Source organism: Pseudopipra pipra, chromosome 14 (genome assembly GCF_036250125.1).
Source record: "Pseudopipra pipra isolate bDixPip1 chromosome 14, bDixPip1.hap1, whole genome shotgun sequence".
Classification (NCBI taxonomy): Eukaryota; Metazoa; Chordata; class Aves; order Passeriformes; family Pipridae; genus Pseudopipra; species Pseudopipra pipra.
The window spans coordinates 3009160-3026909 of NC_087562.1; the positions used below are offsets into that span (position 1 = coordinate 3009160).

General features: G+C 47.9%; 1 protein-coding gene across 3 annotated transcripts; it reads left to right on the top strand.

The window, feature by feature from the left end:
• The first annotated feature begins 120 nt into the window (after positions 1–120).
• KATNB1 (katanin regulatory subunit B1) lies at positions 121–17214 on the top strand. Of its 3 annotated transcripts, XM_064670904.1 has the most exons (20): positions 121–269; positions 342–499; positions 3693–3823; positions 5547–5664; positions 7405–7505; positions 7998–8039; positions 8196–8279; positions 9234–9349; positions 9837–9908; positions 10173–10323; positions 10745–10932; positions 11019–11152; positions 11926–11973; positions 12144–12220; positions 12792–12911; positions 13616–13765; positions 14092–14168; positions 14592–14666; positions 15341–15457; positions 16043–17214. In XM_064670904.1, exons 2-20 carry the CDS (start codon positions 460–462, stop codon positions 16173–16175), a joined length of 1974 nt encoding a protein of 657 aa, XP_064526974.1. In that variant the 5' UTR covers positions 121–269; positions 342–459; the 3' UTR covers positions 16176–17214. The 3 variants fall into 3 exon arrangements, with proteins under 3 accessions (XP_064526974.1, XP_064526976.1, XP_064526973.1); XM_064670906.1 differs by having other exon boundaries at positions 129–499; positions 11022–11152; XM_064670903.1 differs by having other exon boundaries at positions 143–499.
• The last annotated feature ends 536 nt before the right edge of the window (positions 17215–17750 follow it).

Sequence of the window (17750 nt, forward strand, 5' to 3'; positions counted from 1 at the left end):
GGGCTCCTCCAAGAAGCCGCGTTGCGAGTGGACGCCGCTGCACCGTCGCTATGGCAACCGCCCCGCCCTCGCTTCCTATTGGCCAAGCCGCGCGCGCAACCCGGGCAACCGCCCGGCGCGGCGCGGGGTTGTTGTGAAGGGCCGGTTGTAGGCGGGGGGGTCCCGGTGCCGGTCCCGGTGCGGTGCCGCCGGGCCCCGCCGCCACCAGCGTCCACACGATCCCCCACGACGGCCCGAGGAGCGCTCCCGCCCCGTGATGTTCATCAGCGGTGAGGCCTCGCCCTCCGCCGCGCCGCCGCTCGGGAGGGTCTCGCCGTGACCGTGTTTGTGTGTGCCCGCAGGGCGGCCGGGGCAGCCCCGGTGCACGGCCCGGCCGTAGGACGCGCCAGCGGAGCGGAGCCTCACCGGGAGGAGGAGGGCGCTGCAGCCGTGCCCGCCCCAGGGGCGCCGCTCTGAGCCATGGCCGTGGCCGTCACCACGAAGACGGCGTGGAAGCTGCGTGAGTGCGGGGCGGGGGGTGGTATGAGCCAGCTCATCCCTGCCCTGGGTGTGGGATGAACGTTGCCGACTGGAATTTTTAACTCCTGGAAGCCTCGTTTGAAAACATAGCGGCACGGGAAATAGCGCAGCCTTGTCGCCAAAGGGTCACTCACGGCCTGTATCTTTCTTTTGGCTGCTGCTAGCCCAAATGCCCGGCTGGCCCTGCGTGACTCCCATGTGGTACAAGAACAACGGAGGCAGTGAGGGATGGGGCACCTGTCTCGGGGCAGCCCTGGATGTACAGCTGGACTGGGGGACGAGAGGCTGGAGAACAGCCCTGTGGAAAGGGACCTGAGGGTCCTGGTCGATGGCAAGTTGGATATGAGCCACCAGTGTGCCCTGGTAGCCCCAAGGGTTGGATATTTGCCACCAGTGCATCCTGGGGTGCATCAGGCCCAGCATCACCAGCAGGTCAAGGGAGAGGATTGTCCTGCTCTGCTCTGTGCTGGTGCAGCCTCACCTCGAGTCCTGGGGGTAGATTTGGGCACCACAGTATAAAAAGGATATAAAGCTTTTAGGGAGCATCCAAAGATGGTGAAGGGTCTAGAGGGAAGCTGTACAAGGAGTGACTGAGGTCTCTTGGCTTGTTCAGCCTGGAGAAGAGGCAGAGGACTGAGGGCAGAGCTCACTGTGGGCTGCAGCTTCTTCACGAGGGGCAGTGGAGGGGCAGCTCCCATCTCTGCTCTCTGTGACCAGTGACAGGACCCGAGGGAACAGTTGGAGCTGTGCCAGAGGAGGTTTAGGTTGGATATTAGGAAAAGGTTCTTCACTCATAGGGTGGTTGGGCACTGAACAGGCTCCCCAGGGAAGTCACAGCAGCAGCTCTGGCAGAGCTCAAGGAGCATTTGGACAACACTCTTGGGCACATGGTGGGATTTCTGTCCTGTGCAGGGCCAGGAGTTGGACTCAATGATCCTCGTGAGCGTCTTCTAGCTTAGGGTATTCTGTGGTTCAATGGAAAGCCTCCTTCAGAGCCCAGGTTGTGGCAGGGAATGCCCTCAGTGTCAGAGAGGAAGCCCCAAACTTAGCCCATTTGGGGTTGTCCTTCATTGCTGCTTACTGGTTACAGAAGGTTCACTGAGCTCTTCGCTGCAGGAGGAACGAGTTTGCAGGGCCTGTGCGTCTCTCTTGAAATTGCTTTGCAAGAGACAGTAAGAATCTGCTGCTTTTATGTCCATTTTTCCTCTGAAGGAGCAGTAGACAGTTGCTGACTACCAATTTCTGTCTGCTTCGCTGGTCACTGGTGAGTTATTTCATGGGAGCTTTCGAGGAATGCTTAGAAGCAATGGAATGTGGTCATTGGCTGTAGATCTTTGATGTGCGTTATAGAAATTGGCCAGCAGAAATACAGTATCCTTGACTGGTAACACATGAAGGAGTCTGAGATAGTTGACTTAGCAATTTTGTATCTTTTTGAGCAGAAAGCCCGTTTGCTGTGTTATCTTCCCATGCCTGAAACTCCAATCATAGGAAAAGCTGGAAGTCGATCTATCTCGGTTCCCTAAGTGGGCAGAAGTTCTTGATCTTCGTTTTTGTCAGACTCTGCCCCATCTTAACATCCTACTTAGAGCAAGAAGCATTCTGAGTGTTAGGAGTGTTTCAGCAATGCTAATTAGGAGTTCAGTGTTTCTGGGCTGGTGAGTGATAGCTGATGACAAGAAATGAAACAAAAAAGTTTGTGGGTTTGAGGAGATTTATGGGGAAGCAGATGAACCTCTCTGGCCAAGGCAGACTCCTGATTATCACCTGGCTTTTGTGAACAAAGGGTTGGATGCTTCCCCAACGCTTATAAAGTTACAATATAATATTAAGAATGAAATCAAGAGGAAGGAAAAAGCAGAGCTGCTGACACACTCATTTCAGCAGCAATGCTCTGCAACTGTCCTTTCAATTTTAACTAGTGAGTTGTCTATTAATGCTAATTGTACTGTTGGTTGCCTTCTAGTCCATGTTTTAAGAGCACTTTGTTTTACCATTGTCATGTGGAAGTTTGGTCTTTCAACACAATACAAGCATATTTTCAGATTTACCCTTTGCATGTAGTTTATGGTCTGGTTACCTTTGTAATTTGAAAGGTGTTTCCCCAGCCCAGGTGAAAGCTGGGCCGTTTTGCTTTCAAAAAAGCACTCTGAGAGTTTGAGATCAAAGTACCTGTAATTATTATTGCAGCTGTCTGATATCCTTTTGGATTAGTGCTGCGTGTAAAATGTTCAAATTGCTCCTCCCATCCAAACAATCTGAATGAAAGCTGAATCAGTGCTCCTGAGCCTTTTTACGGACAAGTTTCATGACTATTAGGCATGCAAATGCATCTCCCAAAAGCCCCTGCCAAGAATTTGAGTGGAGTTAAAAGTCCACCGTGCAAATGAGATGTCTAAGCAAAGATGCTCATTCAGCTTCTCTTTTGCCCCAAATTGGTTTCTTTATGATGAGGTTTCCATAGAGTTCTGTTGCTGCAGCATCAGAGCTTCCCCTTATCCCCCATTTTTTTAACAGTCATGTAGCATTAATGAGATTTGTTCTTTTCTGCCCTTTTGGATGGACATTCACCCTCCTTTGTCACAGTTCATGCTCTGCAGTGCTCAGTTTTGCCTGTATTAGTGGGTATGTAGCAAAACCTCTGCCAAAGCTCAGGGAAGGGAGCTCCACCTCTCCCTGCTGCTGAGTCCAACTTTTTTTCTGGGTAGGGTAACAAACTGTACCACTGCTCATCTGCCAGTTCCTCTCAGGTTTGACTGTCTGCTGCTACTGCTTTCTAGAACAGGATTAGAGAGCCTTCCACTAGGTGACTCTGGCTGCTGTGCATTATTGCAGGTAAGGGACCTTCTGTGCTCAGCTTGCTTCACTTGAGCAAATCTTTAAAAGCTCCTGAGCTGCTGCAAGTGGGAGAAGATGCTTTCTGTAAGCCATGTGAGCACTGGAGTCAGTGAAGCTTTGGTCAGCAAATGTCTTTAAGTGCAGCAGGCAGAGCTGAGGGAGAATGTTTCAAGCAAGATAATAGTGTGACTTCTTATCTGAACAGTGGGCTGCTGCAGGTTGTCTGTAGAAAACTGTAAAGTTTCTGGAGGAAGAATATTTTTTAGTGCTTTTGGAGCAATGAGATGAAAATTGCTATACTAGTCTGTAATAACTGTTGGCTTTGTTTTGTGCAGAAGAGATCGTGGCCCACAGCAGCAATGTATCCTCAGTAGTCCTGGGAAAAGGTTCAGGCCGGATGTTGGCCACTGGAGGAGATGACTGTCGGGTCAACATATGGTCAGTTAGCAAGCCCAACTGCATCATGGTAAGAACAGGCCTGTTTTCAGCTTTTTGAGGTTTGGAGGGTGGGGAATGAGAGGAAAAGATTGTTGGGCTGTAGCCTGTGGGACTGGTGAATAGTTTACCAACACAAAGCTGGGTGACCAGATTCTAGCTGAAGATAAGGACAGAACTGGGTGCCTGGTGAGGCCCCTGCTCCAGAGAGATTTGGGATGGCTGGGTGCTTGAGCTGGGCCAGTGCTTGCTCAGATAATGAATACTGTGCTTTATATGTTACCAGGCTACAGATAATTAAAGGAAGAGTTTTGTATAAGATCACCTAGTTTTATAGTGCAGGCTACAGGGGCCAGTTTTATACCCTGGAGTTTGCAGTCATAGCAGGAGACATCCCCAGCAGGATGCATTCCCACCTGTCCCACGGTCCCTCACTGCCAGCACAAAGGTTGTCACAATAGTTTACTGTAGGCTGGGGAGGAGGAATGCTGGGCAAGAGTGTTAGCAAGAGTAAGGTTACCCAGCAGTGATCACTAAAGTGTGCCATAAATATATTTAACAGATGTCTGTCCTGAATTGGTTTTTTTTTTCTTGAATGGGTGTTGTGGAAAACCACCTTTAGCACATGTCCCTTGTCATTTGTTTAATTAACAGCACAATAATGTTGTGGTATTGAAGGCATTGCTCTAGCCAGTGTGAACCTTGTGAGGGAGAACTCAGGAAAATAGGATCAAAAAGGCTAAAAGGAGAATGTGTCTGCTTTGTTTTTCCATTCTGTGTGTTTTGTCCTCTGGAATTAATCTTTAGTGTTTATGGTTCCTGATGTTTCCATGCTGGGAAAGAAGGAGAAGTAAAATTGCAACTCAGGTTGAGTTTGAGCTGTGATTCTCACTAAGCAGAGGCAGTTGCCTGTAGAGTATGTAGAGGATTTCAATTGCACATGGAATCCTAAGACAGCCCCAGTAGAACAGGCAGCTTCCAGCTGGCATTCCCAGCCTCTGTGTGGGAGGCACAGAGCTGGCATAGCTATTTAAAAAGACATATTTGAGGATGGAGTAGAGCAGAGAATATTGCTTGATTGGCAAGCAAAAAGTCTGTAATGGTGGTATTGGTTTTCTGAAGTTAGTTCTAAATATTCTTGTGTTTTACTTAAATACAGGCCTTTTCAAAATAGTGATGTAATTTGTAAGCTTTCAGGTGCTCAAGGATGAAAGGAATACATACATGTGAATTACTGCCTTATGCCTCAAGTCAATACTTCAGTATTAGGACCATGTTATCACTGTGACACTCATTGCTGGCAGCAACATGTGGCTCCTTCCTTATGTGAAGGCTCTGAAGTAGCCTTGCTTTTGCTCTTGCTTTGATTTTGTAACCAGTTCATGACACTTACATGACCCATTTAGAGAAAACATGGTGCCATTGTGCTTGCACAGCACAGTTTTTATGATGTAAGAATGTGTCAACCTTGTCTGGCCGTCCACACCTAATGTTTAACTGCCTGTGTCTCTGTTGATGCATCCTTTCAAAATTAGTCAGTGTGCTCCAGAAAGTGGGATAACGTGGAAGACGAGTGTGCTGTGCTATGTGCAGTGATGGGCTTTAGGGTGCTCTGCCATGCTGGTGGCTGCTGAGGAGAAAGGACCAGGTCCCAGCTCATGGCTAGAGAGTTACCCCTCGAGGATGAACAATGCCATGGTTCATACAGGGCTGTGTCAGCAGCTGTTGACTGTGACTAATGGTTCTCTCTGCAGAGCTTGACAGGCCACACAACCCCCATTGAGAGCCTACAGGTCAATCCAAATGAGAAGCTCATTGTTGCAGGGTCCCGGTCAGGGTCCATTCGAGTTTGGGACCTGGAAGCTGCCAAAGGTACGTGTCCATGACGTTCTGCTTCTGTTAATGCACATTTTTTGGAGAACCCTTATGCTTAGTATCTATGCTGACCCAGAAGGTTCCTGACTTAAGAAGGAGCAGGAGCCTGGCATTGCTTTCATCTTCATTTGCAGCCCTTGCAGGCAGAGGGCTTTTGTGCCATTCTGCTGAGGCTGTAGAACTGTGTATTCATGCTCAAGCAGAAATTTGAGCATGTACTGGGGACACTGATCTGAGGAACTAATTTCTATGTTTTTGACCTGAGTGTATTGAAATCTACATTCCAGATCCTTTTCCATGCAAGTACAGATAACTAGGTGTATAGAATTTGTATTCAGAGTCTCAGCTTAAAATAAACCTTAATAAAAGGATCCAAAACCAGATTGGAAGTTTTAAGTGTTTTAAGTTCTGCTTAAGTCCAGAATTCTCCCACTCACTTACCTCTTGTTCTCGTTCTTAGGTTTTAACTTTTCTTTTTAGCTCAAGCAATTTTTCTCCTCTCCTGCCCTTGCATGAAATAGGCAAAGACCTAATTTTTAATAAATAGTAAAAGCTATGAACTCATTGAGCTCTGATCCTTTAAAGGCCGACTGTTGGGTCATGTTTTATTTATTGCATTTTCCTCAAATCCGAGAGTGAATTTGCACAGCTGTCATAAATCACTTGAGTGCATTCCAGCAGGAATACCAGAAAATGAGTATTTCTTATAGATTGCTACTTGTTCACAGAGGGAGTGTGCAATGAAAATAGGCTTACACTGGCTGAGCTAAGAAGGCAAACCACAGATGGCGTCAGTAATGAAAAGCACTTTTGTCATTCAGACAGTTAGAATCAGTTCAGTTATGGAATAGTTTGGCATTACCAGTGGAGAGTAGCTGATCTGGCTGAATTTATTAGGAGACCTATGAGCCAGTGTCTGTGCAAATGACCACTCCAGCTCTGACTCAAGAGCTAATTTCTGCCAAGGGAATCACCAGATGATGGAGAGGGATTGCCCTTGTTATTATCTGAGCAATTTTTCTTCCTCACAGTTGAGTTCTGCATTCGTCTCTCCTTGCAGAGATATGATCTACCAGTTCTACTGGTCTCTTCTGGTTTCCAGAATTACAAGGGCTGTTACTTGATGACTTCCTGAAACACTGATCGTTTCTTTGTCTCCTGCTTCCTAAGCGACCATTCCTGGTCTTTTGGATGCTTCTTGCAAGGGACAATTGAAGGAGTCCAGGGTGAATATTTGAACCTATGAGATGGTGCCTGGATGGGGTGCAGAGTCCCAGGAAAGGGTCTGTCTAATAGCACTGGAAGGTTAGTGCTGCAGGCAGTCAAATGTCCCTTTCACTTCCTGGCTAAAACTGTTCCTTCCCCAGCCCATTTTTCTGCTGTGTATCAAGTGGAAAGATGCTGCAGCAGCCTGCCAGCTGCCTCATTTTCAGAATTGAGACCTTTGGAGTTCTCTCCAGAGTTTCCATATGTAAGGACAGGACTTTCATTAGGATCACTGAGCATGGGCCCTCTGTTGCTGTTTCTTTGCATTGCAAGGGTAAAGTCAGAAGCATTTCCATAAAATAATGTATCTGGAGAAATAAACAATATATATCATGTCTAATGTGTGTTGTATTAGCTTGAGATTAATGGTGAGGATAGGATGGCTACACTTCTGAATGCTGTCTGGGGGAAATGAACTGCTAAATATTTTCTCCCTATTCCTTCTCCCTACTCTGCCTCTCCTTTTCCCAGTTCTTCGTACCTTACCGGGTCACAAAGCGAATATCTGCAGCCTTCATTTCCATCCTTTTGGAAGCTTTGTGGCATCTGGCTCTTTGGATACCAATATTAAGGTAAAACCCAGCTTCCACTAGAGATTCCCCTCTTTGTTTTGTTTTGAACAGTGCCAGAAGTGTTGGTAGATGCTGCAAGTCGTCATTTCCGTGTGTGGGCAGATGTGTTTGCGAGTGCTTGTGAAATCCCTGCGTGTGTTTTCACAGCAGTAGCTCATGAATGTGACTCTTCTGGTGTGGAATGTGGCTCTGAGTAAGGTGCCAGCCAAGACCTGGTGTCAGCAAGCACAGGTGTCCTGGTTGCTGTGGATTGTGTCAGGCTGGTATTTGGCTGTCAGAATTGAGCTGCTGTAGTGTGAAATACTTTAGAAGAGTGATTCTTGCTCGGGGATTTAGGTTAGAAAACATCCCTGAGGCAAAGAGGGGTTCAGCAGCCCCTTCATTCTGCAGTGTGTTAGCTTGGTGACAGGGAGAGCTCTTGTTCTGGCAGGACCTTTGGGCTCCCTACATACTGCTTCAAACATATCATTTGTTTGCTTTTCTTCCCTGTAGCTCTGGGATGTAAGAAGAAAAGGCTGTATCTTCACATTCAAGGTAAAATGCTGCATTATTTTCAGACAAAGAGGGGAGAAAGCTTTCTGTTGAGGACTTGGGAGCAAACCTTAAAGTGATTATGTACAAATAACTTCCTAGTTTTCCAGCATGAGAATAAGATCTGCATGATTTGTGAAGTGGCCTTGCTCATTTCAGGGTCACACAGAAGCAGTTCGATGCCTTCGCTTTAGCCCTGATGGGAAGTGGGTGGCCTCTGCTGCTGATGATCACACTGTAAAGGTAATTTATTGTGACACCCTCCTTATGTGCTTGTGGCATGTGAGAATGCTGGGATCTTTTCATCAGGCATTACCAGCACTCACTCATAAATGCCTTTAGTTCATTAGGCAGCTGGCTGAGCCCTGTGGCTTTGCAAGGGCATCCTGTCCAGTAGCCCCCAGAAAATTGCTGCATGTATTGAAATGCACTTACCTAATAGACATGTTGGAACTGTGAGCATGAAAGTTCAAGTTTTGGTGGTGGTAGAGTTGTGATACCTGAACAGTGGCCTTGGTTCTCTCAGTAAACCTTACAGAATGAATTGTCTACAAGCATGTTGCTTCATCACACCGATTTCTGACTCTGCTCAGTTAATTCAGTAGGGGTGTGTTATCATACACATTGCACGTGATTACCAGCCTGAAAACTGCTGCCAGGGCTGAGCAGAGCAAGAGAAGGAGTTCAGAAAAGTATCGACTGAAGCAGTGTTGTCTCACTGTTGTCTCACGTGGGCTATGAGGGAATGCAGATGAAGGACTGATTTTATTTTTGGTTTCACGTGAAATGAACTGAGCAGTCATTTCACTGGATTTTTAAGTGGAGACTAGAGCACAGAAAGAAGGAATTGCTAAGGGAGTCAGAGCTTTTGGATTTTTGTTTACTTTTGAGATATAGTTTGTGGGGACAGGTTAGAACTGCTGTATTTTATCTTAGTCTCTAAATATAAACCAGAAACTTCTGGGGGACAAATTACATGGAAAATTTAAAAGATAACATCAAAACAACCCAAAAATACTGCCTTAAATGACTGGGATAATACTTTTTCCCTGATCGTTGCTTTCTTTGACAGACTTGAGTTTGTTCTTGGAGGGGGGGAAGGATTAGAAAGTTGCCAGTACAAGGAAATCCTGAGTGTGTTGGAAATTTCTAACATTAAATCTCTTCAAGTGTCCCTCTGTTCTTTCCTCCTTTCAGCTGTGGGATCTGACTGCTGGGAAGTTAATGTTTGAGTTTACAGGACACACCGGCCCAGTAAATGTTGTTGAATTCCATCCCAATGAATACCTTTTGGCTTCTGGCAGCTCTGACAGGTACATAAGGGGAGGGAGAAAGATGGGAAATGTATGTCTGTTCTCTTTTTTGATGCTCTTCCTTGCAGGAACATGGGAAATAGGAATGTCACACAACTCTAGCCAGCAGGACACCCCATCTGTGCTGGGCAGAACATGAGGATCTTGGCTTCTCATCCAAAATTGATGGCACCTTCTGCCACACTAGGAACCAATGTGTAGCCTCAAGCATCTCACTAATCCAGCTGACATCCTGTGTGAACAGCAGGCAGCCCTGCTTAGCTAACAGAGTGTTTTCTTAGTTCTGGGTCAGCTCTAAATGCCCATCCATGTCTAGAGGCTCTAAACATCTCTGTCTGGATTCACAGATCTTAGCTGGACTCGCCTGTGTAGGGTCACCATTCGTGCACCACACTGGAAGTCATTCTAGCTATTAGTGTTTTGTTAAATCCTGGATCCTACAGTGATTTCTAGAGGGATGAGCAACTTTGTTCTGTTGTGTGTACAGGACTGTTCGGTTCTGGGACTTGGAGAAGTTTCAAGTTGTGAGCTGTATCGAAGAGGAGGCTACCCCTGTCAGGTACATTCAGTTCCTATTCAAGTGTGCTAGGGATTGACTGAAGTGGGGGTGAAGAGAGGATTTCCTCGGAGAGAGGAAACTTACTGGGGAGAAGTTTGGGCTGCTGGAGATGTTGCACAGGCCCACCACGCTGCCCAGGTGAACACCAGATCAGAAGGTTCATTGTTAGAAACGGAGTGGGAGATGTTCGGTGCAGTCAGGGGCCCACAGGGAATGAGCAAGGTGGGAATGCTGTGCCTGATTCTCCACCCACTTTCCTCCCAGGTGTGTGCTCTTCAACCCAGATGGCTGCTGCTTGTACAGTGGCTTCCAGGATTCGCTGCGTGTGTACGGCTGGGAGCCAGAGCGCTGTTTTGATGTGGTCTTGGTGAACTGGGGAAAAGTAGCTGACTTATCTATCAGCAACAACCAGCTGGTAAGCCACTGCTCCTGAGGCTGGAGGAGGCAGCTGGGAGATAAAAGATAAAATCCTCCTGCTTTCTTGCAGGCCTTCTGACCTTTAAGCTTGGATCAGACTGTAAGTGGCCAGGGCTTGCAGTGTGCCCAGCCCTTAGACAAAGGTTGTGGGCTTTTGCTTTCAGCAGCCTTAGCTCCACTTTGGCTTCTGGAGGAAACAACTGGGACTTGGTTTGACCAGTATTTAGAAGCTATGCTTGGCAAGAGTTTTATCCAAGCCTTTCACAAATCATTGGCAACTTTAAGTTGAAAAAGCCAAAGCACTGAACTGAGCAATCCTCAAGCATGGTTGCTCATGGTCACTCCATCCTGCCTGTTCTCAAAAAGGCTGGTGTGCACCCTGCTCCCTGGTGAATCACCTTGATCTCTTGCCTCTGCAGATAGGAGTTTCCTTTGCACAAAGCACAGTCTCTTCCTTCGTTGTGGATCTCAGCAGAGTCCCAAAGTCAGATTCTGTTCCTCATGGGCTGATCAGGGACGACCAGCCTCTTGTGCCACCTACCCCCACAGGGTCCTCCCTTCGCCGCATCTATGACAGGCCCTCAACGAGCTGCACCAAGCCACAGAGGTAAGGGAGGCTGCTGGCTTGTTGAACTTCGAGGTTCTAAGGAAATGTACCAGGAACTTTCCCTGACATCATCTCTTTTTCCACAGCAGAGTAAAGCACAACTCAGAGAGTGAGAGGCACAGTCCTAGCAGTGAAGATGACCGGGATGAAAAGGAATCAAAGGCTGAGATCAAGAACCAGGAGGATTACAAAGAGATCTTCCAGCCCAAGAGTGCGATCTGTCAGTACCAGGGTTTATTGTGCTTTTGAGTTGTGTTTGGATTTGAGCTGAAGACGCTAAACTGGTTCAGTAGATCTGAACTTTGGCTCACTATAACAGAGACTTTACCTGTGACTGGACAATTTAGAAAACTTTATTATTCTTTAACTTTAATATTCTTTAATATTCTCTTTGGACACTGAACCACAGATCATGTTGGTGAATGGCTGGAAGGTGCAGTGATGTCTGGTTAAAGCCTGGCTCAGAATCCAGGGCTCCCTTGTAAACGTGTTGCCTTCCTGTCCTGATTAGGGTGTTACGGGAATTTTATTAGCTTAAAATTTTGTTTTGTATAAGGTCAGCAGCCTTCATTAAAGATGAAAGGCAAAAGGTTTTGTTAAAGCAGACATTGATGTTTAGGAGATGTTGTGCAATGCCCTTTCTAAGGAATTCATAGCCATTGTTTTTATTTACTTATATAAGTCAATTTAACAGGAGCTGATTTTTTTCTAGTATCATTTATTGTGACAGTGCCTTGTCTCATGTTTCACACCTCTACAACAGCAATGAACCACAGGGTCAGTTTTGTCCCTCCCATCCATGAAGGCTGAAAGCATTTGGCTAAACTCAACAATAGTGTCAAGGTCCGAAAGAGATAACTCTGCTTGTTGTATCACTGATTACCCTCATGTGTGGAGTTGTTGGAGATCTCTCAGCTCCAAGGTTGATTTAATCACTAATCTGTAGCCTTGGATGCTCCTTCACTTGTTTATTTTTTTAATTTTATTCTGTAGGCCGAACTCCTCCTCGAAATGAGCCCTTTCCAGCCCCTCCTGAGGATGGTGAGTATGGAAATGACCCCTTGGTGGGAATGGGGTTAATGGCCCTCAGGAGAGGGAGAGCTGCATGTCTGCAGAAACGGCTCTTTGTAGTCTAGCTATACAGAACCTTTGCTCTCAGCCCTTGAGAGGAACACTCAGTGTCTGTTTCCCACTCCTTTTCATCTTGGTAGAGCCTGTAGCTGCAAAGGAGGCAGCGAAGCCCAGCCAAGCTGCGGATGTCCAGACCTCGCTGCCAAAGCAGGAGCTTGTATGTACTGTGTGATCTGTGGTGGCTGTTTGTGCTCCCTCTGTGAATGATGTGTGAGTGCTCGAGACTATGATTTCTACTCAGGCTGATTTGTTACTGAGGGGCAGTAAAGTGCAGCTCCAGGCTTTGTCCTGCCGGGTGTCATCCTTGAGCAGTGGAATCAAGGCCAGGCCTCTGACAGGGGATGGGTCTGTTGTTTTTGTTCGCTGTTTGCTCTTGCAGTGGTGTTTCTCCTTGCATCTCAAAATTGGGACAGTATCCATTATACTGGCTTCTTTAGAATTCTCTCAGCCTTCAGGCTGGCCACAGGCCATTGCCCTAATTTCAGATCATCATAACAGTAACAGCATTTGGCACTTCTGCTGGGGCATCACCATGTTCTTTACAAACCTTAATTACATCTTGGTGTGTACCTGAGTGATACTTTATTGCCTCTTAAACTATGCTAGCAAACTGGAGACTGCTTCTGCCTTAGGACCCTGCTGTGAGAGGAAAGCAGGTTAGAAATTAAGGTCATCAGAGTAGGGCCAGACTGTTGCTGCTAGAGCTTTGATCCCAATTTCTCCTTCAGCCTGATCCAGTCCAGAGGCCACCGATAGCCTCCTCAACTTCTTCGACCAGAACAGAGCCATCGGTGATTCCTGCAGCCAGGAATGAGCCCATTGGCCTGAAGGCCTCTGACTTTCTACCAGTAAGTGTCTCTGGATGATGCTTTCCAGCTGATGTCTGTGTTGGGTGGCATCAGAAAGGGGGTTCTCTGAGGTGCCCCCATTGTGACTGGCAGCAGGGAGGTGTGAACACAGCAGCGTTGAGCCCTGCTCACAAACAACATGTTGCCAAAGCAGAAAGCAAAGGGTGAGACAGTCACTGAACAACTCCACATACTAGGCAGTGATTCGTTTAGAAAACTGGTGTCTGCCATTACATGGACATAATAATTTTACAGGAATCTCTGCCTCTTGCATCTTGGAGGCCTCTTGGTCTCTCTCCCTTGTCCTAGAAAAGGAGAAAGACCAGAGCATCCTGATGATCCCAAACTCTAAATGTGGTTCCAGCATGGCATGGGCAGGGATCAAATTGAGAGTCTAATAAATTGTGTAAGATTTATACTTTGTAATAAAATCTGCTGATTCCAGATTAATGTTCCACATAAAAAATAGGGTTTACATGAACAAAGTTCTTCATCAAAACATACTGGGTTTGGAAACTTACTTTAAATTCACCTTTTTTTGAGAGTTTTTCCAAAGCTTCAAATGTGTTTGTGATTGACATAGTAGAAAAAGCAGAAAAGAAGTAACTGAGGTCAGAACAAATTGGGCATTTCCATTCAAAGGCCAGAGAAAGCTCTCACCCTTCTGTGCCATGCTGCTCTGTAATTGGTGTCTGTACTTCCAGGCTGTGAAAAACCAAAGCCAGACCGAGCTTGTGGATGAGGAAGCCATGTCCCAGATCAGGAAGGGCCACGAGACCATGTGTGTGGTGCTCACCAGCCGCCACAAGAATCTGGACACCGTGCGGGCTGTATGGAGCACCAGTGACATCAAGGCAAGGATATGGAGATACCTGAGGCTCCTGAGGGGAGCAGCTGAGCAGCTCTACTTGTCTGGGGCTGATTCTGCCTCACAAAGAACGTGGGGTCTCACAGGTCTTGTTCCCAGGGGTGCACCACAGAGTGCCTCTGCGTCCCACCTGAGGCTGAACAGTCACAAAGAAAGGTGGAGAAAACTTTGCCACTGAGAGAGTTCTCTTCCCAAGCCAGCTTCACATTTCCTCTATCTTGTTTTGGAAAAGGAGCACTTGATACTAATTTGCTTTAGCCCAACCAGTTTGAGCTTTGCAATAGAAGACTTTTTCTTCTCCTTCTCTCTCAGAACTCTCTGGACTCTGCAGTGGCAATCAACGATCTGTCTGTTGTTGTGGACCTCTTGAATATTGTCAACCAAAAAGCGTGAGTCCTGGGTGAAGGGCAGCCCCTGGGATAGCCAAGAGCCATCTGGTTGGGAGTTGGGAGCGCTGCCTTGGACCTGCCTTGTGTCCAGTGGGCTGTGGCAGCATGAAATGCATGTGCCAGTAGTCATATTTTCAAGCCTGCAGTGCCAGGACCTGCTGGAGTTGTTTGGGGCCAAGGAAAATCAAAGTCTTGGGGCTTCATAAAGTGTTTGTCCTGAGAATCAATGAAATTTGTAAGAACCTGCCACTTTCTCTCACGAGGGGGAGTCAGTGAACTTGCTCAGTGAACTTGAGTGTTGCTGCCTGGGCATTTTGCTATGAAGTGCTTGAGTGTTGCTGCCCGGGCTATTTTGTTATTTGTGTTGACTCAGATTTATAAAGCTTCAGTCTCCAGTCTCAGGATGTGTCCTTTTCTTTTCAGGTCTCTCTGGAAGCTGGATTTGTGTACTATAGTCCTGCCGCAGATAGAAAAACTACTCCAAAGTAAATATGAAAGGTGAGGCCCCAAGAACATGGTGAGATTGGGGGACAGGGTGTAGATAGTGATAAGGGAGCTCCACTGGGCATTTTGTACCTGAAAGAAAATCCTGAGAAATCACAACAGATACAGTATAATGCTGATACGATGCCTGGAAAATAGCCATGGAGTTGCCAGGTGTGTGTGGGAAAAGATATGGAAAGTATGCATGGGCAGGAAGAGCAGGATAGTGGGATTTGGTGTAGGTGTGTTGGACTGAAGACAGCTCTGGCAGCCAGGAGGGATCACATCAATGCAAAACAAATGGGCTTTGCTCACTGATGGGAGTGAAGCTGTCAGCTTGGGACATGGGTAATGAAGTCCTGCAACAGCCCCAGAAACTCGTTGTTATGGAGCAAAAAAATTCAGCCTCTTTCTTAAGGTGAAGTTTCTGCTTTTCCTTCTTCTGGGAGAGAGGCTCCTGCCAGAGTCCCTTGGCAGGACATCTTTGCCCTTTAGCAAAGAGGTTCCACTTGGCAGGGTATGTGCCAGGACCTTTGGAACAGGCTTGCTTTGTCAAAGCCTTGGAACCAAGATGTATCGGCTGTTGCTCTTCTTCCCTGGTTACAGGTGGTGGAGGGGGAGTTGTTTGAGGGCTATGTGTGGGGAGGACAGGAAGAAATTCAAAGGGAACCCAATGCTCTGTTTTTCAGTTATGTGCAGACTGGCTGCACATCCCTGAAACTCATTCTCCAGAGATTCCTGCCACTCATCACAGACATCCTTGCTGCACCACCTTCTGTTGGAGTGGACATCAGCAGAGAGGAAAGGTGAGGCACATGCTTCCTCTTGCTCCCTGTTGGAACCAGCCTTTCTCTTGGGTGAGCTTTGTCCTCACTGTGGAGGCTCTGGTACTAGACTGGGCTTGCCCTCCCTTTGTCTGCAAACACCAAACCCTCCTGCTCTGAGAAAAAGGCCAAGAGACTGTTTTTCCCTCTGTCACTGTGCATTGAGTCACACCTAAACAAAGTGTTGGGAGTAAAACCATCCTCTGGCTTCACCCTCTGCTTCACATGAGTTGGCAGCCAGGCCCTGGGTTTCCAGTTCATTCACAGGATAGCTCTGCTTTGAGAATTGGCCTTCAGAAAGCAGCACCTCCTTCCTCCCTGGTCTGTACTGCCAAAGGGGAAAGGGGAGTGAAAGAGCCCTTATGTGAATGCCATTCCCCTGTCTCATCAGGACATGGGCTGAATGCCTGGTGTTTGTCTGCAGAGCTCTGCTCAGATTTCAGCTTTTTCCAGGCCATTTGTGGGGCTTTCCTCTCCTGCTTGAATTGCCTTTCTGGCACTGCAGGAACAGGCACTTCTCTTAAGCAGCTGAGGTTTTATGCTGTGTCTGCTGTTGTTTTTTTTCAGGCTCCACAAATGCAAGCTGTGCTACAAGCAGCTGAAAAACATCAGCAATGTTGTCAAGAACAAGTCTGGGCTCAGTGGCCGCCATGGAAGTGCCTTTCGGGAACTGCTTCTCCTCATGGCTGTCCTGGAGTAACAGCCACCACTTCCTCACGTGCAAATACAGGTGGCCAAGCTTCCCTCTGCTTGTGGTCTGGCTGGATTTCAGGTCTCTCCATGTGTCCATCTTTTCCCCCTGCCCCCCCTCCAGAATGGTAGGGAAGTGGAATCTGGCTGGCTGGTCGCCCACCCAGCCCCGGTGCCTTACGGGCTGGATGGAGGACCTGAGTGGAGAGACGTGTGCTGTGTGAGGGGCCCTGGCAGCTTGAGGGCCCCGCAAAGACCTGTAGGGAAGCTGCTTCATTTCAGCTCTTCATCTCAGCATCAAGCTCTGGGCTGCTCTGTGTGCTGGCCTTTCCATGGCAGGACGGCTCCGAGCCTGCTGTCGCCCCTCCTTCCCGCCTGTGCTGTCCGTTCTTGTCGCTTGGCCCTGTGGGCCGGGGCTGGCTGGCCCCACTGTTGCTGTGCAGCGTGCTGAGGACTGCAGAGACCGCCCCACAAACGCCTGCTGTGGGGTGGAGTGCCCTTTCCATACAGAAGGAACATCAGCTGCCGTGAGGGATCGGCTCCTTTGGCTTCATCCAACATGGGCAAGGACACCGTGCCACCGTGCTGGTGCAGTCTCAAGGACCTGAACCAAGAGGAAGCTGTCTCTTGGCTTCTCAAATATCCCTGCTGGCACCCAGGGATGCAGGAGATTAATATCTTCAGACTGTGCTGCAATCTGAGGTCTTCCTGGACCTGTGAGAATATGTGACTTAAGCAGGACTTGTCGTATGTGTTTGCCTTTGGGGGTGAGGATTTGGGAGGGTGGAGAAACAGAGGGACATGGACTGATTAATGTCTTTCTACATCCACTGGACCACTCTTAGAGGTTCGTTTTTTGTTTTTATTCCCCCAATAAATGTCTGTCAGAACCTTTCTGTCCCTCTTTCTTCTTTCCTCTGGGGAAAGAGGTTCCTGTTGGTGCTTCCCTGCTCTTCTCAGCCTGTCTCCCATTTTATACACTGGAGCCTGTTCTCCAGGAATCTGTAACTTAAATGAATTTTATTAAAATATTTGTAATTTTTTTTTTTTTAAGTTGTGTTAAATGCCTGAATCTCTTGAAGTCTTGTTTACCTTGGCACAGCTCCTGCCTGAGAGCACCCAGGAAAAGCAGGGCTCTGTTCCCTGCGTGTCCCAGGGGAAAGCTGACCATTCTTGCCCTTCCTGCTGGGAGGCTGCGGTGAGCAACGGGAGAGCCAGCACTTGCCGGGTGGCTTGCGGAAATCCCGGGGGTGGTTTCACTCTGCTGGGTTGTTCCCAGCCCAAGGAGCAGTGTCATCATTTGGGGCTTGTCCTTCTCCCTGGCCCCAAGCAGATCTCCCTCCCTGCTGAGCTTCCAGCAGATCTCAGCTGGGAGAAGCACGAGGTGGAGCAGGATGTGGCAGCATTGGGGCTGACTTAGGGTTTAACCACTCACTCTCCTGCTAATCGTGGGAGCCCAGTGGCTGCAATCAGGGGGGGTCTGCACAGCCAGGCTGGCCCGGGGGCAAGGGAGGGGATGTGATGGACTTTTCCAGCCCTAGGGGAGATGCTGGGAGCGAGGGAAGGAGTACCCACCCCATGCCAA